This window comes from Sitodiplosis mosellana, unplaced genomic scaffold (assembly GCF_009176505.1).
Source record: "Sitodiplosis mosellana isolate CC-2019 unplaced genomic scaffold, AAFC_SMos_1.0 Smas_scaffold_6226, whole genome shotgun sequence".
Taxonomy (NCBI): Eukaryota; Metazoa; Arthropoda; class Insecta; order Diptera; family Cecidomyiidae; genus Sitodiplosis; species Sitodiplosis mosellana.
The window spans coordinates 19,086,748-19,113,129 of NW_022601467.1; the positions used below are offsets into that span (position 1 = coordinate 19,086,748).

At 37.5% G+C, this 26,382-nt stretch overlaps 2 protein-coding genes across 2 annotated transcripts in view; one reads left to right on the plus strand and one right to left on the minus strand.

Moving 5' to 3' along the window:
• The window catches only part of LOC129577813 (protein serrate), a 119,616-nt gene extending 95,985 nt beyond the window's left edge, over positions 1-23,631 (plus strand). The window contains exons 7-19 of the mRNA XM_055465409.1: positions 8,764-8,897; positions 10,549-10,724; positions 11,957-12,215; positions 13,760-13,873; positions 14,265-14,489; positions 14,989-15,116; positions 18,105-18,252; positions 18,513-18,638; positions 18,722-18,814; positions 18,901-19,272; positions 19,404-19,960; positions 20,056-20,199; positions 20,361-23,631. Of these exons, the coding sequence (XP_055321384.1) occupies positions 8,764-8,897; positions 10,549-10,724; positions 11,957-12,215; positions 13,760-13,873; positions 14,265-14,489; positions 14,989-15,116; positions 18,105-18,252; positions 18,513-18,638; positions 18,722-18,814; positions 18,901-19,272; positions 19,404-19,960; positions 20,056-20,199; positions 20,361-20,942 (3,058 nt within the window). The 3' untranslated portion in view covers positions 20,943-23,631. The remainder of the gene's footprint in view (positions 1-8,763; positions 8,898-10,548; positions 10,725-11,956; positions 12,216-13,759; positions 13,874-14,264; positions 14,490-14,988; positions 15,117-18,104; positions 18,253-18,512; positions 18,639-18,721; positions 18,815-18,900; positions 19,273-19,403; positions 19,961-20,055; positions 20,200-20,360) is intronic.
• On the minus strand, positions 3,313-6,357 carry LOC129577814 (uncharacterized). The gene is made up of 2 exons (XM_055465410.1): positions 3,782-6,357; positions 3,313-3,715 (listed from the first exon to the last, which is right to left on the minus strand). Exon 1 carries the CDS (start codon positions 5,745-5,747, stop codon positions 3,963-3,965), a length of 1,785 nt encoding a protein of 594 aa, XP_055321385.1. The 5' UTR covers positions 5,748-6,357; the 3' UTR covers positions 3,313-3,715; positions 3,782-3,962.
• Positions 23,632-26,382: the final 2,751 nt, after the last annotated feature.

Sequence of the window (26,382 nt, forward strand, 5' to 3'; positions counted from 1 at the left end):
AGTCACCGAGACACAAGTAACATATCTTGGAATGGCTGGCGGTGACATTATACACAGCTGTGAAAGTATTTCGATTTGTGTGGTGTTTTGTCTGTTATTTTGTTGTCATCGTCGTCTAAGCAACCAAACATTCGCAGCATAGACTTCTCTTTGCCAAATCTCCTTCTTTCTCTGTCATTGTTCTGGCCTTACAAAGTGTGTGTGTGTATATATATTTTTCTTCTATTTGTTGTGCTTTCGAGTGCGCGCCATTTGAATCCGGTAGTCGATTACATGATAGTTTAGTTACTCGAACAGGCACTTAATTTCTTATACTACAATCGAAACAAACAGACAAAAAAAATAATCCCAAACGAAAAACAGTCATGTTTGCACAACAATTTTCAGTTGGCAAACAAATATACAGAAGCGAAGACAAACCGCTAAAAAAGACACCATTTCTAGCTCACATGCAACGACAATAATTACAACAAAGGGATTGCAAACGGAATACAGAAAAGTCGAGAGAGAGAAAAAAGAGTAACAACAACATCAACGAGCGACAACAACCGTCGCAAACCGTTTTTACGTGTATTTTTGTTATTGTCATGCTCATGTCTCGTTGTTTTGTTGGGCTCTCTATCTGTGTGCCTTTTTTCCTCTCTCTCTCTCTCTCTGTCTCTCTCTCATCGTTTGAACGATCGTGTTCATGTTTCCTTCAATTCCTTTTCGTTGTTCTCGATGCGTAGGTCATTCCGATCACTGATCGTCGTCGACTTCCAAACAGTTTCTCCCTCAAAACGGCAATTTTACAATTGTAAATCCAGCGACGACGTGGTTGAAGACCGATAAAAGGTTTTGAAGGAAATTTTTTATGATGACAAAAAAAAATAAAACGAAAAAAAAATAATGGCTGGATTAGAGAGCTAACATACGTCTTCATACTTTAGTGTGTATAACAAAGTTCGAATTCATCAAGTTTCAAATTTTCGAGCAAAAAAAAAACCGTCGCCGTTGTTGTCAACGCAACAAATTTTTTTTTCGCCTTTTGTAAGCCTAGTTACCTTGAAACGTGCACTGCATTTAATTACAGCCATAAAGACTAATTAAATCAGGTACGGGTCGAACATCACATCGCCTCATCGATTTAGAAATTCCATTTGGCATATTTTTATCTCTCTAATCTACGCAGTGCATTTTTATGAGCGTGTAATGTGTGCGCGCAACATTCACGCGCGCTTCATCGTTCACTTGAGTCGCACAATACGATATATATATCGTTCATAAATGGCAAGTCTCAAATATCACACACATAAAATTCAATCAAGCGCGCCATTGAGCTAAAACCATCATAATTAAACCAATTCATTTTATTTATCATCGTTTTCTGCTGCTGCTGCTGCTGCTGCTGCTGTTGATACTTCCAGCCAGTCAAGTTTTCGTAATGTAGCGCATTTCATGCGTGTTTCTGATACATATTCAGTGATCAGCCAGCGCAGTGCAGTGCAGTGCGAATTGAAATTGTCGTAAGACATGCATTATTGATCACGTTTCTTCTCACAGCAACAACATCGCCACAGCGCATTCACAATTAATTGTGTACCGGAGTAGGGAACCAGAGTAATTGTCTCAAATCAAAAGAAAACAAATAATTAATAATAATATGTAATATGTCATAAGCGCAAATAAATCGAAAGTCAATCGCGTTAGAGCAACGCGAGCTGGTACGCAAAAACACACAAACGCGTAGGGAATAAAAAGTTAGTTCATGCGCCGCACTGCACAGTGATTGCATCCTGTGTACATGTGTGCATTGCCCATTAATCGCGGCAAATCATAATGGAAACACTTGATGTCAAACCAACCATTCATTGCATTCGTGAACGTTGAACACATACACTTTTATCAACGACAGGAAAAAAAAACTGCGTGCTAATTTGATGGCTATGATTAGAAAATTGTCAATTGTCACGACATGAAATGTTTACCGAAAATTACAATTGACATTTCGATCAAAAATCAAACACATAAACGATGACAAAATCACACTTTAACTCTGGTTTGAAATTGTCACATTCACCGTGGCCGAACGGGTCGATCGGACCACATTAAATCGAGGTAACGAGTTTTACAGTGTTTTGGTCAATTTTGGTGCGCCAATTACCCGTGAATAAAGTGATTAACATGACAGGTATTATTGTACTGAATTGACATTCCGATCAACTCATTCATGTATTGATCAATGGCGGTAACGGCCAATTAATTAATCACCAAAAAAAAACTCAACAATAAATGGCACTTCAATTTGTTCATGAATACAATCCAAATGAGACACCGACTGCAGCTTAATAATAAAGTATTTTTTATGATACTAAGAGCGAGATCGGACGATGATTGCACTCACATAACAATGACGAAAAAAAAATGAATTCCAACTCATGAAAGATAAACCGTGGCTTTGAAATTTTTATCTATATTCGTTTTTTCTATGAAGATTTAATCATTTTACTTGATTCGTTGGCGGCACTCGACTTTACGTGCGCTAGTTTCATACATTGCTTAACAAATGTATACCGTGTAAGTACACGAGCAGAACAAAACCAACGAAGAAAAAAAACCGTCGAATATGCAGAAATGTGAAGAGAAAAAAATTGCATCGAGTTATGGCACATACACGAAAAAAAAACGAGTCGCGAAAAGAATCTCTGTATTAGCATTTAGTTGTTGAACATCAACGACAACTCGATATTATACACAGCACTGAATCATCTCATAGCCAACCACGTTGGCATGGAGCAAATATTGCGAATAGGACGGAGATGGTGTTAAGCTGTGTGCATCGAGTCGTCGCAAGATTGCCCATAGAATTGCTGCTTTTTTTTGAGCTGCGAAACTAGAAAAATGATAAAGAATTGGAAGAAAAATAGAATCATTTTGCATAAAAACGATTTGGCATGCCAGCACAGAGTCCACAATTCAGTTCGACGAAGGAAGAGAACGTGAGCGAGTGAGAGAAAGAGTGCAGAGAGAAAAGCGAGACGTGCTACATGCCAACTAACAGCAACAGCAGCAAAAACAGTTAAAATGAACCGAATCAAGGCACCTTTGCACCTTTTATACAAAAATTATAGCAGCCATACATTGCAACCGATGAAGAGAGAGAGGGAGAAAGAAATGCACACGGTGTCGGTGCAACCTGCCAAGTAACTAAAAACACAGAACCAACTCTTCGACTCACACCGAACACAAATAATTCATGTTTTCCAGCATTGAGTCGCGATTTTCATCCTCTTTTCTTAAATATATTATATTAATATATATTTTTCTCTTCTTTTGTTGTTGTTATAAAATTACATTTGTGATTCACAGGCGATTTTCTCATTCGACCGAAACCAACAAAAAAAAAGAAACTTTCTGTCTCCGTGATGAAAAGTGAATTCAATAGTACATCATAGTTTCATTGCATGGCTCGAATCACGGCATTGCCAAGCTAATAAAGGCATGCGTGGTCTTTTTCAGGTTTCGGTTTTTTAAATGAGATTTACGCTTTTCGGACTACATCGCTGCCCATAGATTTATTGTTATCGAGTAATTGGTGGTTCATGAACCAATGGTTCTGTCGACTATTGTTGAATTTAATTGAAAAAATGGCTATGCCGCAGGCTAGTTTTAGTCGATAATTTGTTTATTTCTGGTTGCGACGTTTCAGACACACTCGGTGTTCCATTATCAAGCACTACAAAATCAAAAAAGTGTATAAGTAAACAATATAAACAAAAAATTCTGTTCATCACAGACTCACAGTTAGAATGCGTTTTTACGCAAAATTGAAATTCTCTCTTAACGCGAACATTTCGATCACGTTCGGTGTAAATCACAGGAAATTGGTTTTAAAAATACAAAATACTTAAATATTTAAATGTTTAAATAGTGAAAAAAGTAAAACTAATTGGAATTGAACAGTCAATATCAATGAATGTGAATCATTCTCCTTCTTCTTCGTCTATCGGTTGTGTGACAGTCATCGGATTCGCCGCATTACTGTTGACATTTCGCCGTTGAGATTGTGTGTTTCGGGCTTTAACACTTTGAAGTACCGATGCGTATGTTTTTGAGATGCCTTGAACATCTCTTCGTAAATTCATTGAATCGTTGCAATAAATATGAAGACTTTCGTTGACTAGTCGCCTTGACAAAAATTGCTCAGTATCAAGAATTGAAACATTCTCAAAATCCGGTTGGTGGCCGGTATTTTCCGCATGGATCGTTAGTGCTGTTTTGTTGTCATCACTTTTCTCATCAGGCGCAACGGGTTTAACGTAATCGGGTGTTATGTGCTTGGTGCTCGTTTTGTGTGCATACATACGGACTCGAACGCGATTTTTAGTTTGTCCGACGTAGTTCTTTGAGCACGGTTCATTCTCTTTTCCACGGCAGGGGATTTTGTAGATAGCGTTTATTTGGTCGGGTGTTTCAATCTTTTGTTTGAGTTTTGTGAACACCGTCTCGCCCAATTGATTCATCGGTTTGAATGCGAGCTCTAAGTGTTCGTTCTTCCCTTTAAACACTTGTTTAATGTCTTCAGAAATCACCGGGAAATACGAAAATCTTTTTCTTCGAATCGGTTCCGATGTTCGCTGTGATGGCGTTTGCGGCGGTCGGTTCTGATTCCTAATGAACTTGTTGAGTTGTGCTTTGATTACACGCATTGGATATGCGTTCTCACGTAGGATGCTGATGATTTTGTCGATGTTTTTTTGCTTGAATTCGTCGTCCACAATCGATAAAACTCGACTGAAGAAACCATATGCAACCGCTTCCTTTTGTTTCAAAGGGTGTTGGGATTGAAAATTCAAAATGCGATTTGCGGCTGTTGGTTTCTGGTACCAATCAACTTTGATGTCGTTGTTGTCACCGCGTTGAATCAGCAAATCAAGGTACGGGAGGGTTCCATTTGTTTCTTTTTCGACCGTAAAGACGATTTTCTGTGGGAAAACAGCGTTCAATTTACTCACAAATTCGTCAAGTTTGTTGCGAGGAATTATTACAAAAATGTCATCGACATATTTCATTAGCATTTTTGGTGTCCAATCGAGGGTGTCAAGCACTTGGTCGATGATCTCATTGGTGAAAAAATTCGCGATGGTTGGTGCGACATTGATGCCCATTGCTGTTCCGTCGATTTGCTGGTAATACATGTCACCGTAGGCAAAGACAGCTGCTTCAAGCAGTACGAATTCAAGCAATTCAACGAAGATCTTTTTCGACATGGCCGTTTTTCTGTACAACTTTCTCCATTTTTTCATTATCAAATCGATGGTTTGCCGGATCGGTATACTCAGAAAAAGTGAAACGATATCCAGCGATACGATGATGTCATTTTCGTCAAGTGTTATCGTCCTCAATTTCTCTTTCACCTGCTGCGAATTCTTTACATCGTATTTTTCATGAATGATGTTACGGAGAAAAGAATCAAGCCAAATGGATAGAGCTGAAGCTGGGCTGTTTGTTGTTGAATTCACGAGACGTAGTGGATGACCCGGTTTATGCAATTTGGGGAAAGCATAAATTCTCGAGATTTGTGTGTTATTCTTTTTCATCCTTGCTCTCTGCTTCCAATCAATGTCACCGCATTCGTTGAGTGTCTCGATGATTTCATTCGCTCGTTTTTCGAGTCGAACTAGAGGCGATCGTCTGCCTAGGCATTTGTATGTCATTTTATCATCGAGAAGTTGCTGCATTTTTGCCTCGTATTCGGTTTTATTCATAGCCACCGTACACCCGCCTTTATCTGCAACTAGAATAACTAATTCGTCGTGTTGTTTCAAAAATTGGATGCAGTCGGTATGAATGTTTGATATGAGCTTCTGAATTGGAGTGGCTGAATCGGGTTTCGATTGGATGTTCGACAAAATGTTAGCCACTTGTGCTCGTACAATATCCCTATCGTTAATCCAATCGCCATTCTCATCATATCCGGGCAATGTTTTGATGCAATCTTCAACATCCACTAACAGCTTAATAATCGGCAGTTTTTGGTTGCTAACTGGCACAGCGAACCTTTTTCCCAACGAAAGAAGCCATTTGACTTCTTCTAAACGCTATCTACAAAATCCCCTGCCGTGGAAAAGAGAATGAACCGTGCTCAAAGAACTACGTCGGACAAACTAAAAATCGCGTTCGAGTCCGTATGTATGCACACAAAACGAGCACCAAGCACATAACACCCGATTACGTTAAACCCGTTGCGCCTGATGAGAAAAGTGATGACAACAAAACAGCACTAACGATCCATGCGGAAAATACCGGCCACCAACCGGATTTTGAGAATGTTTCAATTCTTGATACTGAGCAATTTTTGTCAAGGCGACTAGTCAACGAAAGTCTTCATATTTATTGCAACGATTCAATGAATTTACGAAGAGATGTTCAAGGCATCTCAAAAACATACGCATCGGTACTTCAAAGTGTTAAAGCCCGAAACACACAATCTCAACGGCGAAATGTCAACAGTAATGCGGCGAATCCGATGACTGTCACACAACCGATAGACGAAGAAGAAGGAGAATGATTCACATTCATTGATATTGACTGTTCAATTCCAATTAGTTTTACTTTTTTCACTACTTAAACATTTAAATATTTAAGTATTTTGTATTTTTAAAACCAATTTCCTGTGATTTACACCGAACGTGATCGAAATGTTCGCGTTAAGAGAGAATTTCAATTTTGCGTGAAAACGCATTCTAACTGTGAGTCTGTGATGAACAGAATTTTTTGTTTATATTGTTTACTTATACACTTTTTTGATTTTGTAGTGCTTGATAATGGAACACCGAGTGTGTCCGAAACGTCGCAACCAGAAATAAACAAATTATCGACTAAAACTAGCCTGCGGCATAGCCATTTTTTCAGTTATCGAGTAATCTTCAAGTGTCTTCCTTGCTCAGTCCTCTTTAGTTTTACCATTGAAATCTACCCTTTGCAGGCACTACATGAAATGTAGAGCCTAGTCATGATTTTGAAAAAGAATTTTAGTCTGTCACATCACCATCTCGAACCTGTCGAGAAAACCATTCAATTTCCTTTATTCATTCACTTTGAATATTTTCATATCAATTTCTTCATAAGTCAGCTGACTAATAAAAAACTATGCGAAATTTTGATAAATTTTTTTTCGTTACGCTTTGTGCGAATCTTCGTTTCGGAGTGGAGCGCATCGACTTGTTCCCTCATTTTGGTTTTGGGCCGCAAAACAGATCAACTGTTTCGAGTTCACATGATGGAGATAATTTTTCGTTGTCTTCCAATATTTTGTGTGCATATGACATGTTCAATATCGAAATCTGACAATATCCTTGTGTTACATTCTGTTGCAACATTCTCATGGTAATGGCTACATTCATTACACATGGAATATTTGAAACGAACGATCGAGTAGAAGCGAAAAGAAAGTGTTGAGTATTGCATTGTTCAAATGGCGATGAGCGGTGTGCGGATCCATGATCTCGTGTGCACGTATGGTGGCCGGCCTTTTTCAATACTTCATTTAGCCATTCGTTACGGTATTATTCGTCTTATTAGATTTTTCTTCGGTTATTATACACTTTATGTTCTTATTACACTGGTTCTCGCGGGGGATACATGTACTTGTTGTGTATGCCATCGTCATTCACTACGCAAATCCATAACAAAGTATTTGCATAGGCTGGGCGCGATTGTAACACACGATATTATGAGTTGTTGTTGTTGTTGTTGTTGTTGTTGATGCTGCCGCCGCGCTTTTCAACCGAGCGTTTCGGTTTTCTCTCTCTTCCGTGCACCACTCGACACAATCGAACATTTGTTGTCGTCGCGACTTGTATTTTTCCCTGAAAATTTTACATGTGTTTCGGTATGTGTCTTATTACTATTTTTGTTATTATTTCATTCTCTCTCTCTCACTCTCTCTCTCTCTTCTACTCGTTCACCGCTTAGAATGTGTTCAATAGTTAATAATTTACGTTTGAAATGAAATAATTTTGGTACGGTTCTACAATGCGAAACAGCGTACAGGCGCGCACACACACTACACACTTGATCAAATTACCTAGAATTTTGAAATTAACAACAGAATCGGCCGTGAAGGAGTGAACGAATGGACGTCATCAAAAGAAAAATTCTATTTTTCTATTCTCATTCTGTCGTAACACTAATGCACAGGGCTGCCATTGTGAATGGAAAAGGAATGTCGAACCCATAAGAAAAATCGATGAAAAGATCGAACCGACACTCGGCAGCTCGATTTTAACGATATGTATTCCGCATCAACAATAACAACAAAAAAGATACAATGGAACAAATATGCGTCATATTGTTCATCTAAATAGCGAATGATTTGAAAGAAAAAAAAATCGAAATGTGAAAATTCGTCTCGGAATATCCCTTTGGAATGATCGTACACCGTCATCACGTATTCCACGCGGTGGTCTTCTATTTTCTACTTGAAACGCGCTCTTAATGAATGGACGCTTGCTCTTCGAAGAATCATTCGTTGGGTGTACAAAAGCGCAATTTTACAATTAACTCATAATATGACACATTGATTCTTTTATGACTGAATCGCGTTCACGTGAACAAAATTTTAACCATTAACTTTTAGCCTTTTCAAATGAAAATAAAAACATCAACTTGTTTTTCGGTTGAAAGTATCCAATTTCCGTTTGAATTATTATTGTTAGTTACATTAATGAAAACAAATCCATTGAAATATTCTCAATTTAAATCAAAATCATTCAATTTCAGGTGTCGTTCTGGATGGGAAGGACCGTTGTGTGATCAATGCAAAGTATATCCTGGATGTCGGCATGGCTACTGTAATGGAAGCGCTTGGCAGTGTATTTGTGACACTAACTGGGGTGGCATTTTATGTGATCAAGGTAAGTGTATCAATTGCAATCACTCGAATGTAAAAAAGAAATCGCATTGATCCCTCTTGTTCCGGAATAAACCACTTTTAAATCGAAATTTTGAACAAACAACTATTTGAAACTATTGGGATGGGTCCAATGCAACGAACATTGTCCGTCACATTTGGATATGCCAGTGAAAGATACACATTGACGCGTTGCACTCTATCAAAATCATGTTTCAATCTATTGTTCTCAATTTTCAACCGCATCCGCACTACGTCCGAAACGAAACACCATGAACCTTACCCGAAAAATATACACATCCCAATAGTCCAACAATTGAAAATGACAACACAAACGAAAAAAAGGAACAGAAACATACAAACAATAAATTACAGTTTAACAATCTCACCCCTATTTTTGTCCCTAATAAAAATTACCACACTTGAGTATCGTGTATTCATATCGTGCAATGAGACAAACAATGAGCGGTTCGTTAGGCAATTGTTCTCCATTGTTACACTATTTAAATGTGCAAATGCGTAAAGAGAGTATAATAACGAGCGCGGTCGAGTGTCGACAGACAGAAAGATGCACCGCGCGCACATATCCACACACACATACACATACACACGCGGACGCACAGACACACTTTAAAGTTGCCGATGCGTGACGCGATCGTTGGTATGATATATGAACGTCACATACGCATTGGTTCATGTGTGTGTGTGTGTGTGTGTGTGTGTGTGTGTGTGTGTATTTGATGACTTCTCGCTTCCTCTCCCTTACCACTTTATCCGAACTCTGCCAGATTGCCGTTTTTATTTGTGGTTCATGTTCACTGCAAATCATCCCTTTGCACATCCGGATCTATTCATTCCAAATTGAAAATTGATTACGCACTGCATTTATCATGCGGTTTGTAATATACATCACAAAGGACATTTTATGTGTGCGGGTTCATGCGCGCGCGCGCGGAAGGAAACGAACAAAAACTGTGTCAGCAGAGCAAGTGCGGTCATATGTTCAAAAAAATAACTTAGAATTTCAATGAAACACAGACACGTTCATCAAAATCAAGTTCATTTAATTCGATCAACAGCAACAGCGAAAAAAACTGTCTTCTTCTTTTTTTCCAACTCACCCCATTTTCAAATGTGAAATGATCCTGAGCGATAGCACTGAATCATCATCAGATGCTTTCATTCAGTTAGTTAGGTCACCGAATGTTTTTTTTGTCTTTGTCGTTTCGTTTATTCGCATTTTTTTCTATTGCATCAAACGAACCCTTTCGCTTGCAATACACATTAGGTCATCATTCATCTGTTTCGATGTTTGTAAAAATAATTACCCATGTATGTTCATTTTCATACAATGTTGTTTTTTTTTTTATTGAATTACGTATTTGCCGCGCACAAAACGAAAGGAAAAAAAAGTAAACATTTGTTTTCCTTTCTTCCTTTCATTTTACACTTGCGCTTCCAGCTCATTTATTGCACAATCTGTTGTAATATTGGATTAAGTTAAGTTAAATCTAGACGGTTCTCGTTTTAGAATGAAACGTAGTAAAAAAAAACAACGCTAAGGCTTTTTTTCAGGTGAATTTCCATTTTATGTCCAATTGTAATTCTAATTCTCGTTATTTTTTTTATTTTTTCTCTCTCTCTCTCTTAAATAGATCTGAACTATTGTGGAACACATGAACCTTGTTTGCACGGCGGAACGTGTGAGAATATTGCACCAGATCGATATCGTTGCACGTGTACCGAAGGACTATCGGGCGATCGTTGTGAAATCGTTGAACATCCATGCGCAACCCAGCCTTGCCGCAATGGTGGCACGTGTACCCTCAAGGTACATTCAAATTGTATTTCGATGGTTATTTTCTCGCTTTCACGTTTTCAAGTCTCTCGCTACGTCCGTTTTCGATCGATCGATTTTACAATTGCAGTGTAATTTGTAAATGGGCTTTGATTGGTACACTTTTTCCACCCGTTTTTCTTTTATTATCATCAATATCGAATCACTTAGGTATCGGTTAATGGAATTGCCGCCGCAAGGAGTTGAGAATAGCAAGAAAAACAAACTAAGTGATTGATAATTGTGATTGACAAAGAGAAATAAGAAGGGAAAAAAAACAGTGCAGCGTGTGCGACCTTCAATGCAAGCAGCCTCGTGAACGACACATTTCCAAGTAATCACCGGTTGGCCGAAAAATTACGTTAAATGAGTCTCATTGATCGGGCGCGAGTTGATTGAAATCCGTGTCGACACTCGCTGAACGTGAAGGCGTTTCATCACTTCATTTGGGTCACCGATATGATAATCAATTTATTCTCTTTTTTTTCGGTCGTTTAATTGGTTGCCGACGGCATTTTTCAGTGTACCGAACGCGCGTAACTCTCGATATCAATTCGTATCGAATTCGAGTGCAATCATTCAATTCAATTGGCGCATATCATTTCCTTTTATGCTTGACGCTTGCATTCTTCGGTAGTGAATTCAAGTTGTGCACTCTCTTTTCGCTACTGATTGTGATGGCAGCAAATTTTTTTTACTTGTCCTTTTTTTCAATAAAATGAAGAGAGAAAAAAACGAAACCGAAAAAAGAGGAATTACACTAATTGATGGCTTTTTGATTACATACTTCCCGACGACAACGACAACGACATCGAAAAAAACGTAACGACACTCGTTCAATGGGTAGAAAACGGCCAAAGAATATCTAAACTTGATCGCTCGCATTGATTGACAAAAGTACGCAATTTTTGCGTAAGCGTTTTTTTTTTTCATGAGACACCGCTCACAGCAGCAGAACGAAAAGAATGTCAGAATAATTGCTGAACTGGAAATTATACACACGCTACTTGCAATCATATATGATTGAAAATTGTGTAAACACATACACAAAATCGACTGTTTTTATTTTATTCTTCATTTAGCCCCATTTTTGTGATCGATTTTCGACTGGAGATGTCCTCTCTTGCAATTTTCAGTATTTTTCTTTGATGTGGAATAAACACGATTTTAATGAATTTGTTTTTTTTTCGCTCTCTTTACGTGTGCATTTTTCTTTCTCTCGACAGAATCCAACCAAGTATGATGGCAGTGGCCGGAAAGAGGGCGATAAGACACTCGAACAAACGACAGCTGTTGTAGTTCGACGCGGAATGCGCGGTATGAGTTCAATGGGTAAACCAGTTAGTGTACGACCGACCAGTGAATCTAATAGCGTTTTATTGAGTAACAATGCGAAAATGTCGTCGATATTATCGCCAACACCGCCAGTCAATGAGTTTACTTGTACATGCGCCACGGGATGGACGGGATCCACTTGTGAAATAAGTAAGTATTATATGCCCTTTTGGCTTCTCTCGCTCACACATCGAGATATTTTGTCAATGACTTCGAATTAAATCTTTTTCCGTTGATTTATTCGGTACAAACGAGAAAAATTTTCTTACAAAAAACACTGCAAAAACAAACCAAACACACCAAGAGAAAGGAAGTGACGTTGGCATATTGTCGAAGGATTTTTAGTGTTGGAATTATAATGAAAGAAATAGAGAAAAAAAAAATAATTGTTTTTATGTTTGCATTATGCAATCGAAATGCTCATTCATTCACGTTAATGTGTGAATGGGTAGAAATAAAAATCGTAGTCGCGTAGACACACTCAAAATAAATGTGCTTGAAATAACAAATCGTTTCAAGTTAATTGACCATTTAAAAGAATATTACAGTAAATTTAATGCTCGATTTGCTTGAAGAGTGCGAGAGTGCGGCTGAGCCTGTGCCTCTTGTGAAATGTTTTATTTAGCTTAAATCGGATGCAAGTAAATATGAGTTTATTGAGTGCTGACCGTGCACTTTTGATCCTTTCTACAAATTTCTAGTCAATCATATGGTGAATCCAAGGAATTACAGCAATCAAGACGCGGCTGCATCAGCCCATTAGCTAGAACACTTTGATAATAATTGATGTGATTTTTATTAAACTACTGCGTAAATTCACACAACGCGTTCGTCGCAGCAGCAGCAGCGCTGCACATCAAAGTGAACTTTGGCAACAAACATACACACAAACACAAAACTCATTGGCATCCCGTTTAATTGGTAGAACAAAAAAAATAAGCCATTTCTCGTTTATTTCATTCACATCAAACGTCAAAAGGTACCGACTCTCCTCTCGTGTGTGCACTTTTCTATGTGCACAATTTCAATGGATAGTTCAAATTAGATGTAAATTAAGACTTCGTTTTTCATGCACTTTTTCCATGCCATTGAACGAATGTGTGTGTTTGTGTGTGTCTCTTTCACTCACTCTTTTCTCAAATCGCCGCGTTCTTAGAGCAACAGTTTCGATGCAAATAAATCATTTTCCACAAATGGCTGCCGTTAGTCTTAAAAGTCACAAGTCACACCGTGTAAATGTTTGTTGACATTTACGGTAACGCGAAATAGTTAAAGAGGTAGAAAAAAACACCGAACAGCGACTGGAAAATTACTTACAAAATTTATTGCATTTCGTCTGCTTTACATAGCGCGCACTCAAATTTATTTGCTATTCAATTTAGCGCATAGCAAGCGAGGGAGAAAAAGAGCAAGAACACGGAGATTTTCTGGTCGACTTGATTATAACGATTGCAAAAAAAAATAAAACAGAAGAAATAAACCTATTAATTTGCTGTGTTGAGTTCGAAGAAAGAAAATGAATTGGATAACAAAGGAAAAAAAAACGTTTTGTTGGCAGTCTCATGTCATTGGATGGACTGAATACGATTTCCGGTTAATATTCATTTTATAATGTTGTGAGTTTTTTTTTCTTCTTCTTTTTTTCTTTTTTCATGTGCATAACAAAACAAAATGGAATGAAAAAAAAAACGTAGATATTGATGAGTGCTCTGGAGATCCTTGCGAACATTCTGGAACCTGTATTGACCTTGTTGGCGGATTTCGTTGTGAATGCCCTCCGGAATGGACGGGTGATGTATGCGATGTCGGTAAGTGTCTCTCTCTTTCTCTCTCTCTCTCTCTCTCTCTCTCTCATTGCGACAATATGTATATAGAAATCCATTTGATAACCATCCATCAAGTGTGATCAATTCGCGCCCCGGCTCTCAATTCGAAATGGCAACCAAATCACCAAATCAAACAGGAAAATCGCATGCTTGCGAATAACAAGAAAATCGTTCAATTTATGTCTCTTTCTTCTTCTTCTCTGTCCGTTTTGCCATTTCGATTTTACGTGCTGCGGCTAGTTTTTACTCAATTCCTACTTAAAATGATTGGTTTAACGCAATTTACTTCACGTTTTTTTTTTACTCTCCGTCTCTTTAATGAATAAATGAACCGCACGAATAAATAAAAATCAACAACAACAACCACCATCAGATGTTAATGAATGCGAATCAAATACATCGTCTGCATTGGGACCATGCATTAATGCTGAATCATGTACGAATACGCCGGGCGCATTTACGTGTACCTGTTTGGAAGGATGGAGCGGTTTGACATGCGCAAAAGATATTGATGACTGTGTTGGTCAATGCAAAAACGGTGCAACATGCATCGATTTGGTAAACGATTATCATTGTGCTTGCGCCAACGGTTTCACGGGTATGTTGCATTACATTCTTAACGTTCTTTCTATTTGCAATATATTTATATTATTTTTTTCTTTGCTGCTCGTGCACACACACTCTTTCTCGCTATCTCTGTCGTTGCATTTATTTATTTATTTATCATTTGGCCTGCAATTTTCGATTCGAAATGCGCAATGCTGGGCTTCCATTGATAAATATCTATTTTTCTTACAGCATCAAATCATTATTCAAATCTCAAAAATTCTGTGAGAATCATTTTTCTTGTACATTTTTCATTTCCTTCTCCTGCATCTTCGTTTGGCTGCCAATTTGGTTTCAGCCGTAACCACCGTATGCAGTGTGTGTGTGTGTTTGTGTGCTCTGCTGCGCTTTGAATTAATGATTTTAGATTATTAATTTGACTCGATTTTTTTCTCTGCTCTTTTTCATTTCGGTTTTCCTGCTCCCTCTGTGCGCGTACGCTCGTTCGCCCGTTGCAACCATCGCTTCGACTTCACTTTTGCCTGACACAGGACGAGATTGCGAAACGGACATTGATGAATGCGCGGTGAATCCGTGCGCCAATGGCGGAGAGTGTGTCAATATGATTGCAAAATTTAAATGCATTTGCCCAGTCGGATACTCTGGAACACTGTGCGAGGTATGTAATAAAATCAACGTTATTTTTTGTGCTTTTCTTTTCTTTTTTTTGGCTCGTTTTATTTCTCTTCATTTTGGACGCTGCGGTTTTTTTCTTCATTATTTCGTTGATCGTGTTCATCGCAAAACTTTGGCTTGATTTAAGCATCGGGCCATGGTCGAATGGCGACAGCCAAAGTTTAAAACCGATATTCATGGTGACAATAATCTCTTGTGCGGGTATGAAATCAGGGAGCAGTGATCAACGGTTATCGTGAACGCGTTGAAATCAATTTAATTTTGAAAATGCGATCGCAATCTATTTTCTTGATCACTTGGACTTTGTGCTTCTCTCTTGCTCCCATTCTTCAAGCAGTAAACCAGAAAGAAATACACGCCGGTTTGCTGCCGTGTTTCTCACTCTCTCTCTCTCTCTCTCTCTCTCTCTCTGTGCGTCGTTTCTTTTCGTTGCTTCTTTACATTGAGTTTGCTTGCACACAAGATAACTCTCACGAAATCATCGACGGCTTGTGAATGATGTTTGTACGTGGAATAAAGTGAGTGGTATTGAGATGGCAAACGATTTAAATTTCTTGCCTTGTTGTTTTAACTGTGCGGTTGTTGTATTTTTCTTTATTGCTTCCATCCTTCTGTATGTGTGTGTGTGTGTGTGTGTGCAAAAGTATCGGGGCTTGAGCGCGTATTAACGATGCGATTTGTGTGTAAAGCCGATGGTTTTAGTGGAAAATTTTGCACTGAATAAACTCCACATTTAAGCCTTTGTACCGTTTCATATGTTATTACGATGCTTAAAAATTATTTATGATCAGTTTAAACTACATTTTCAAGCATTTCATGTCATGTCACGTTTGACAGTTGAAAAGAAGCAGATGAAGAAAGAAAAAAGCGACACCCAACACAAAATCCAAATTAAATGAAAGGAATTACGATTGGGTGAATTGCGCACGCGGAAAATCCCCCAATGACCAACATCTTAATTTACGCATTTGCCAAATTCAAACATTTCTTCTTTCTCCTCGTATCAATTTCAACAACTGAGTACTATTCTCAAATCAAATGACCAATGCTGATATCACGAATTGGTTCACTTGTCAACTTTTTTTGGTTGGTTTCTTTTTATTTTTGGCCGACTGAAAATTGAATTTCATTTTTTTCGTTCACGATGTGAATCGACTCTATTTCCCACACGTAACGGATTATGCTTATTTTTTTTTCTTCTTCGCCACGAGCAAATTGTAACAGCTTAATTAACCGACTTCACATGTGCCGTATGCAAACAGCACAGCAACATCGTAAACATGGGCGAATAGGAAAGTAGCAATTCTTGTCTCGTGTGAGAGACACGACGAGGGTAATATTCGCGCCTTGGCCAAGTGAAGCGCGTACGCATGATTTATAATCGTCGATGACATGTGTCGTTATTAACGCATTGAGCTGTATAAATCGCGTGGCTTTTTTTCTCTCTCTCTTCTTCTTCTTCATGGGTCTTTTCATTCATACGCACCGAATCCGGACTCTTTCTCTGTCTGATCTTTGGTCAGACGATATCGACGACGAAGTATATATCGTCATTATACGCGGTTTACACCATACACTTGACGTGTTATACTTTCGAGCGACACCACGGCAATAAGACAAAATAATAAAGACAGATAAAGAATAAGGAGACAAACCGAGAGAAAGAAGAAGAAGAAGAAGAAGAAGAAGAAGAAGAAAAAATAAAGAATACCATAACGATGAAAACTGATGAATGCAGTCAAATCATCGGTAAATCGTGTTGCTAATCTGATTACAGACAAAATTACCCAGCGTAAGCTTAATTTAACATGCGCAATTAATCATCGGGTGGTTTTTCGAATTGTGAGAATGTGTCATCGATCCAATCGATTTTGAAGACAACGATGATGACGACGGCGATGATGCTTCAAAGACCTATTCAATTGCGGTGTGATTACAACTTTATAACTTTCTTTGAATTTATTTTGTGCAGTTAGAATAGATCGTTTCAATCTTTTTATTGTGTATATCGTTTCCATTGAACAAAATAAAAACCATTGCTATTCAACGAGAGCAATAATAAAAGCAATGAGACCAAATCACACCGATTGAACTAGAACCATTCATTCTCGTCAAACCACGACAACGAGATTTATTCCAATTCACACAAATATAATTCATCTAGTTGTTGATATTGTCACTGGCTTCACGTTGAGAAGTCACAAAGAAACAGGGGGGAAAAAATGAAGACGAATACCCAAAGACATACTTCTTAACGGCTTAAGGTGTTTTGATTCTCGTATATCATATGGCCCATTGTGAAATGGTAAAGAGTTTTAATGAATTCTCCAACGAACAATGTAGTCAGAGCATCTCAACATCACCGCCGCTGCTGCCCGTCTATTGTTGCATCCGTGTGCATCGTGCGCAAAACATGTAACAAATTAAATGTACAGAACGAAAAACCGTTTATGAATGGTGGTAACATTGAGGCAAGAGAGCGAGCTAGCGAGAAATGAACGTGCGCAAAGAGATTTTTGTCGCTTGTTTTTCCATTCAGCGATGACTGTGCGCGGTGCAGTGAGATAGCAACAAGAGAGAAAATGAGCCATAAGAATGGAAATAGTTATCAATTAAATCATCATAAACGACGACAATTGAATGAGTGATTAGCTGGTTTTTTATGGTTCGCTTCCTTTGCTGGCCGCACACTATTCATACACTCTATTTTATACGTACTTATGATTGTTGTCATAAATTCTGAGAAACAAAATCCAAGCCAAGTGGCTTGCATGCATACGTATACTGCATTGAACCGTGACAATTGTTGCCGTGAGAGATATAGAAAAAAGATTACCCAAGAGAATCACACGACCAACACCGATGAAAATAAAAGCGTCAAGAGAGAATGCGCGTCAACACTGACTGACTGACGAACCAGCAAACGAACAACTATTAATTCAAATTGTGTATTATTCGTCCAATAAACTAGGAGGCTGAAGATCATTGTTCACCAACACCATGCGTTGAAGGAAGCTGCTTAAATACACCTGGCGGCTATTACTGTCATTGTCCAGCTGGTCGTGCCGGTCGCCATTGTGAATTGCTCGCAACGCCGTGTAAATCACCGCCGTGTTATGGTAATTAAACTTCTATTTAAATGGACTTTTGGCTACAGATATGCGCTCTCAACACTTATCACCTTGTTTGCTAGCACTTGCTTTTTGTTGTGTTGATGGACGACACCCAATGAATCAATTGCATGAATGAGTTATATGCTGTTGAAAGATATATGACTGTGTCGCTTGAGGCATATGGTTTCCTCTTCTTTTTGTTTAATTTTTTTTTTCAACTTTTCTTTGAATTTTCATTACATTCTTTTGGTTTTCTCATTCTTTAGTCGGTTGTACGGCACCAAATTCGAATTCATCGATTCCATGTAATGGTCATGGAAAATGCGAAACAAAAGAGAACGGTCAAAGTTGTTTGTGCTACTATGGTTTCACCGGGCCCTATTGCGAGCACAGTAAGTGTTTGTTTTCACAACAATTTACTCCGCTTTGATTGGCATTGCGCGATTTTCAATGTAATTCTTATTCTGCATTTCAGATCTCAATGACTGTTTGCCAAATCCATGCATCAACGGTATGTGCTTGGATGGAGACGGGAAATTTACATGCAAATGTGCTCCTGGTTGGTCAGGTAATTTTAATTTTCATTCAAAATGAAATTGATTTTCGAGAAATTAGGCTTTTCAACTGAATTCATGAACTCTTTGATTTCGGTAGGTAAAACGTGTACAGAACGAATTACGCAATGTTTTAGCGGTCAATGTGCGAATGGTGGCTCGTGTGCACCGACGATCATTGGTGGCGAAGCCACTTCCGTTTGTATTTGTGCTAATGGATGGGGTGGCGCTTTCTGTACAGAACCAATCGATCAGTGCCAAGGACAGCCGTGTCACAATGGAGGCACTTGTGAGTCGGGAACGGGATGGTTTCGATGCGCTTGCGCTCAAGGATTCAGCGGACCCGATTGTCGTATAAATGTTAACGAATGCTCACCACAACCGTGCTTGGGCGGAGCCACTTGCATCGACGGCATCGGTGGTTTCACGTGCATCTGCCCGAAAGGTAGACGTGGACTGAGATGTGAAATATGTAAGTTTGAATTATTCTTTCTGCGTTAAAACTTAATTTATCGATAAATTTCAACTTTTAAGCTCTAAATGGTTTTTTTTTTCATTTTTTGAAAATATTAAATCAATCAACTTTTATCTTGATCATTTCAGTGCTATCTGATCCATCATCCGTATGTCTAAACACCACATCACTGTCGCCGTATAATGCAATCGGCGCCGAAACCTCAGAAGATAAACTCGATGAAACGAACTGTAACTCGTGCATTTGTGTGAATGGCAAACCAAAGTGCTCGAATCTTTGGTGCGGATTAAAGAATTGTTTGCGTTCAAATGTGTCGAGTGGATGTGATGCACACGAAGTATGCGTTCCGCTTACACTACAAGAGAGTTGCTTATCACCGCCATGCATACCAAGAGGTGATTGTCGCAGCTTAGAACCATCTCGACGTGTGGCTCCGCCAAAACTACCCGCTCCCGTTGAATGTTGGCCAAATCAAGCCGTTCTCGATGAAAATTGTGCACGTATCACAATCTTGCTACAAAATCGCATCATTTTACCTGGAACATCGGTTGAAGGAATTTGCTTGAGCCTACGAACGTTACTGGGTACGAGACTAGTAAAAGTCCAAACCGATATGCAATCACCGCTGCTGGTTCTTTTGTGCGACCTGAAAACCGGAACGAATGACACCATCGAAGTTACAATCGTAAGTCGAACAAGTTCCATTGGGGTTTTACACTTTTTTGTAATGAAAATTGATTTTTAACATGATTCTATAATTTGCCTTTCAATTTTTTTCAGTCATCCACAACAAAGAATCCTGAATATATTTCGCAAGCGGTATCAATTCTTGGTGAGTTGTTATCACGCGGCAGTTCATTGGGGACAACATATTCAGCGGAAGAAATTGAAGCGGCTCCATTGGCGGCGATTTTGGAAGTCAAGGTGAATGATCAGATTTTTTCTAAAGCAAATCCAATTTTGACTCATGATTGGCTAGATCTAGTTGTAACTTCAATTGAACATTCAATGAGTTTTTATCGGATATTTCGACCAATTTTCGAATCACATTAACACTTTTCCATCGTTTATCCATTCAAAATCAGGTCGAAACGGCACTTGTCACCAATGAACAATCTCGTTCAGGATTTTTATTGATGATTGTTTGCGCGACGGCAATTGCCGCCTTAGTTCTGGGAGCGTTCGGTGCCCTTTTCTGGCGTCGACGCGTATTCGATGCCAATGGTTCGGGCGTAAATCTGTCGCCAAACATTGAAATCGCTCGACACGACGAAGAAAAATCCAACAACATCCAGAATGAGGAGAACTTCCGGCGTTTGGCCAATCCATTGAAGGGGAGCGCAACATCGTTAAGCGGTGGAATGGAATTGAGTATGCATCCGACGCCCGATGTTGTGTCGGTCATTTCGCTTGGCGAAGGATCAAGTGCAACAAGTAAATCGCAAACAATTTACCCATGTGATGGTGACTTCGATGCAATTGAACCGAAATTGAAATCGAATCGAGGATCTCAAATACTATACAAAGTGCAAAATATCGATATGCGCAAAAATACCGTCGGCTCATTAGAAAGTCCGCACAAAGACTTTGGTAAGCGTTCAATCAATAAGAACTGTAAAACATTGACGCCAGTCTTAGATTCCGAGTGTCTCACCGTTCATGTGTAAACTGATACGAACGTAGAATTTTAGATTTTGAATGTAATAATAATAATTTCTTTTTTCTAATCTTTTTTTATTTTAAATAGCGATTTTAATTTGCGAATGTAGAATTTTTTGTGTCCCCGAATAAATTAGTATTTTAGTTTAATGTCGATCAATTTATTTCGTAATATCTTAGTGAATTTTTATGAATGCGATATTTTTGGTCGTACGTTTTAGTTGTAATTTTCCCAAAAAGGCGATACGACATCACGATTTCGATAATGATAAAACAAAATCCGACAAAAAGCAATGACAAATTATTTATTTTATATGTGAAACGTGTGAATAGATTTTCCTTAAGCAAATTTTTGTTTTAACGTTTTAATTTAAATCAAAACAAGTAACTGTGTGACAGAGAAACGTATTGCGTGGAATTTCTTTCTCTCATTTCTTGCCTGCTGAGATAAAAAATGGAATTCGATTTTTTATTTCATTCTTTTTAAACTCAATCACCCTCTGTCTCTCTAGAATAAGTAATAAAATTTAGTGACAATTTTTAGGCTGGTATTTTAAGAAACATTCCCGATTTTAGGTGTTTAAGTAAGTTGTGTAAATTATTTTGACATAATAATTACGATAAATGAATCGAAAGCAAGAAAAGAAGAGAAAAACGATTCAAAACAAAATGTAGACGATCCTATTTTTTAAACATAAAAACGATAGAAAAAAATATATCATCATTAAGTGATTGTAAAACCAATTGTGTACAAAGCTTACAGAAAACAAGAAAAAAATGCATGAATTATGATTTGCCTTCTCTATTTTTTTTTTCAAAGAAAATTTCCATTTCATTTTTCGAGGAATATAAGTTTAAGTGTGCAATGTGAAGGAATTCTGTTTATTAAATTATTATCAAATGAATGCTAAATTTTGCAAACAAAGCAAAAACATTGGGAAACAAAGAGAGCATGTTAATTTCAATAATATTTTATCGGTTTGATTTTCCTAGATTTCGAATTGTGTGTGCATTTGGAAACGTTTGTGTATGCTTTTTTTTGTTGGTTGGTCTCTTAGAAAGCACGAGTGTCGAGAATGGAATTCAATTTCAATTCATTTTAACGAAACGTTCATTCTTCATTTCATTTCATTCCAATAGCAATTCAAATTGAATCCGAGTCACCGACGAAAACAACGCGTGTTACATCGTTTTAATGTGTCTTCGAATTGTTTCAAGATTTTTGAAAGAGAAAAAAATACAAACAAATGCGCTCAAGCAATACTAAGAATGGAAACGAAAAATCGAGGTGAGGCCCCGTCTAACCGTCTATTGGCCAACTTCTAACTCTATCCGTCCAATGATAGATTTCTTTCGAATGAAATCATTTCGCAACGAAGAAAAAAAACAAATGCTCTTTTCAATTAGAAGACAATGGAAGAAGCGACAACTTTTCCGCCGCAACAGAAGATATTTATATGTACATTTGAACAAAGTATTGCTTGACGGTCCAGTGTGATATTAATTATAAACCATATTTTAAAGTTGAAAAAAAAACTGACAAACAAAACGAACAAAGTGACAAATCTTTTTGAAACAAATCAATTTTGTTTAGAGCATTTAAAGTGTAATAAATGGAGAGTCGGAGAAATGTGGAATTAAAATGAAGAAATATTTTGTTAGAGCTCTCCGCACCTATTCCTAGACTTTATCAGTGACAAGAAAAACAACAACAGCAACAGAAAAAGGAAAAACTGTTTTTAAATCGCAAAACGTGAAAATATTGAAGAAAAAAATAACAAATGAAAAGCTTTTAGTAAGGTCTCTGTTTATTGTAGGTATTACGAATGAGTTACTTTAGGTTAATAATTCAATTTTATTTATCGTTCTAATTGTTCGGCGCGAAGAATGTAGAAGAAAGAAAGAAAAAACCAATGCATGAGAGAATGGCAGGAAAATTAAGACGCAACCGTTAACATTTTCCTAATGTTCCACGCAAAACTAGAAATATTTAATGAAAAAAATAGAACAGGTTCTTTTTAGTTAGAGCTAGGCGTTAAATTCTTACTTTAAAAAAAAAACAAACAAACAATGGATTCATTTAGAAATGAGCAATAAATGGGCTTGTGCACACACAAACACATACACAAAATATGCATGGGCAAATGCGAACTACGATATTTGTTCCAATCAAATGTTTAACGAACAACGAAATTTGAGCCACATTCACGATCATTCCATAGAATAAGAGCCATCTTAGTTATTTACACTGCAAAGTGAGTTAAATCCATAGGTTTAGGGAAATTGATCATTTGTAAAAAAAAAAAAACGAATATGTAATTGTTTAATCGAAAACGACACATTCCGATTTACGAACAAAGAGCTCGGCTCTTTTTTCTCAAATAAAAAATATAATACATGCACATTTTGCGTCGTTAAAATACCAGCAAAGTACTTATGGCATGTGCCTCTCTTCACACCCAAAAGCATTTTTATACTAAATACAAATTATCCAATCATATTCGAAATAAATTGGGATTGAAAATCCTTATGAAAAAAAAAATACATAGACAAAAAATATAGCAAATAATCGAGTGGATTTATACATTTGGATTGACAATAATGTTTAGGACCACAAAAATGCATCAATATAAGTTAAATGAATTGTAATATTGAACGAACAATCAAATAAATTATTGTTTTTTATTCTGATTTAAACCAAAAGCATTTGCCATTGTCATCTTTTTTCTAGGTGTTTTATACTCAAGACATCCTGAATAGAAGCATCGATCTAAAAAAGAAGGAAACTGAGGTGAAATGGTTTGCTTTTCTACACAATACCAATATCATGGTTTAATATTATTAGTTCTTAGAATATCCCATCATGTAAAAAGTTCAAAATACTTCGCTCGCTTACAAGAGATGAGTAGAAAAGCTAATTATAGCATATATGATTAGTAAAAATCAAAACCTTGGACAAACAGCGTAATTGCCCTTCCAAAATTCTATTTGGTGGATGTCTGTTACTAGTCTGAAAGTCCTACTAACTATGGCACCACATAAAAACAAGAAGATCAACAAATATTCTCTGTTAATAAGTCGAATCGAGCCCGAGATTTTTTTGGACGCAATTTTGAACAGGGCATGAGTGTTAAACTTTAAAACGAAGTTCCAAGATGCACGTGTGCAAGTCCAAATGTTGAGCTTTTGCGCAGGCTTTGCTACGGCGTAAATTCATCACGGTAAATCCATTCATGCGATAAATACGGCGCGCTCGCTTTGCGGTGAACAAAGTCTGCTTGTCTTCACTACTGCTTAGCGAGCTAAGAATATATTTAGAAGAATTTATGCCGTATCAAAGCCTGCTTTTGCCTAATCAATCACTATAGCTGTTATATATTTTGACAACTTGCCGTCCTGATATCATATGATGAATCGTTTCGATCAGTATCTAACAGCTCAGTATGACATTATGAATCAATTCGATTCTATGAAAGTAAATTCCCCAAATAGAGTCAATATGAAATTAAGTGTTACAGAAATGTAAAAGTGTTTCAACCTGAAAAAGAAGCTTTTATTATACTGGGAGACGGTGATACTGGCAAAACTTCACTTTCGTTACTTCTCACCGATGGCGAAATGGAAGGGATTGCGTTGCCATTTAGTCATATATTTAACGATACAAACGGTCGCATTAACCATTTTGAACGTACACAAACCATTCCAACGAACACATCGTTCAAATCCACAACATACTATGATTGGAATGCGCTCAAGGATGATCGGGGTGTCGTATACGAATTATTGGCGTCACATCTAATCAAAAAAATTAGCCAAATCAGGAAAATCAGTCCAGTTCGTGTTTGCAATCGAAGAAGACGATATTACTTTGGAAAGAGGCGAGCTATTTATGAGATCAGCAAATCATGCAACCGATCTGATTAAAAACATTGAAAAGTATCGTGTTGCGATTGGATTTGTCATCACAAAAGCTAATAGTAAGGATTGGGTAAGTGGACGGCCGACGAAGGATGAAGACGTAGTGAGTGATTTAGTCGACCGATTGAAAGATTTGATTGAAAGAAGATCCTTAAACTGTACTCAATATCAAAGGGATTCTTAAGTTCATTGATGTTTTGTTGGAGAAAAAAGGAGACCAATACAAGATCGGAGTATTCCAAAGACCAACCCAAAAAGGTCCAGTGAAATTGATGGCAACACAACCAAATGAAAAACTGGCCATTCGGTGGATGATCGACAATAGTCTTCGATTCGTTGGAACCGATGCAAATGATTTCGAGTATTCAGCTAATCATGATACCAAAAATTATGGTAGGGACGCAAGGACTTTAAAATTATATTTGGAAGAATAGAAATCCGTTCCGAATGTTCCTTAAATGACATTCTTTTGAACAATTACGACTGTAATGTTGTGCCACTTTGAATTTTCCACCACGTTCAAATAAATTCAATGTTACATTTTTGAAAGTATCAGATTAATTCAACAAATGTTGTAAAATAATCTAATGAATATCATTGTTCAATTGCAATACATTATCGTGCCTTTATCTTAATTTCAATTCAATAAATAATGAATATGTAAGAAATAAAATTTACACTGATCAAACTCGCGGTAAAGTAGATCAGAACAAACTAGTGCTTGAAACAGAAAAGCATAACTAATTTTACACTACCTTAAAAAACGAAAAATATCTCTTGACTGAAATCAATTCTGAATCTATGCTAATCCTTTTCAAATAACCAATCAAAAATGATTAGATATTTCAAGTATGTTCTTTGCTAAATAGCCTCATCATTATCACTAACAATGTATTATTTCAAAATATCTTATAATCCTGGTTCTGATGTGATTTTGCTGAATTAAAACAACGAACTTTGTGGAATCGCAAAGGATACTCAAATTCTTTTTTGTAGGTATGTGTCGAATTCAAACTGAAAAGTCACAACAAATTGTTTAAAATTGAGCATCGCACGGCATGCTATATGAGGCTATGAGAATGAAAATGGCAATACAGGAATAAACATTCTGAACCGCATCAAGAAAAAAAATTCGCAAAAGTGAATCATGAGTTCTGAATACGCAAAAGTGAACCATGAACCTCCTATGCTGCCCATGTAAATTCATGTTTCACTTTTGCATATTCAGAACTCATAATTCATTTTCGCGAATTTTTTTATTTTTCCGTACACAACGTGTCAAGGGAAAGTATAGGAATTGGTCCCGAAAACTTTTTTCGCAAAATTGGTTTAGATCATCATAAAAACTCATGAAACGCGTAGAAAACCACTTCTTGAGACACTTTTCCGTTCGTGTGCCGTCGTTGTCGTTGTCGTTGTCGTTGTCGTTGTCGTTGTCGTTGTCGTTGTCGTTGTCGTTGTCGTTGTCGTTGTCGTTGTCGTTGTCGTTGTCGTTGTCGTTGTCGTTGTCGTTGTCGTTGTCGTTGTCGT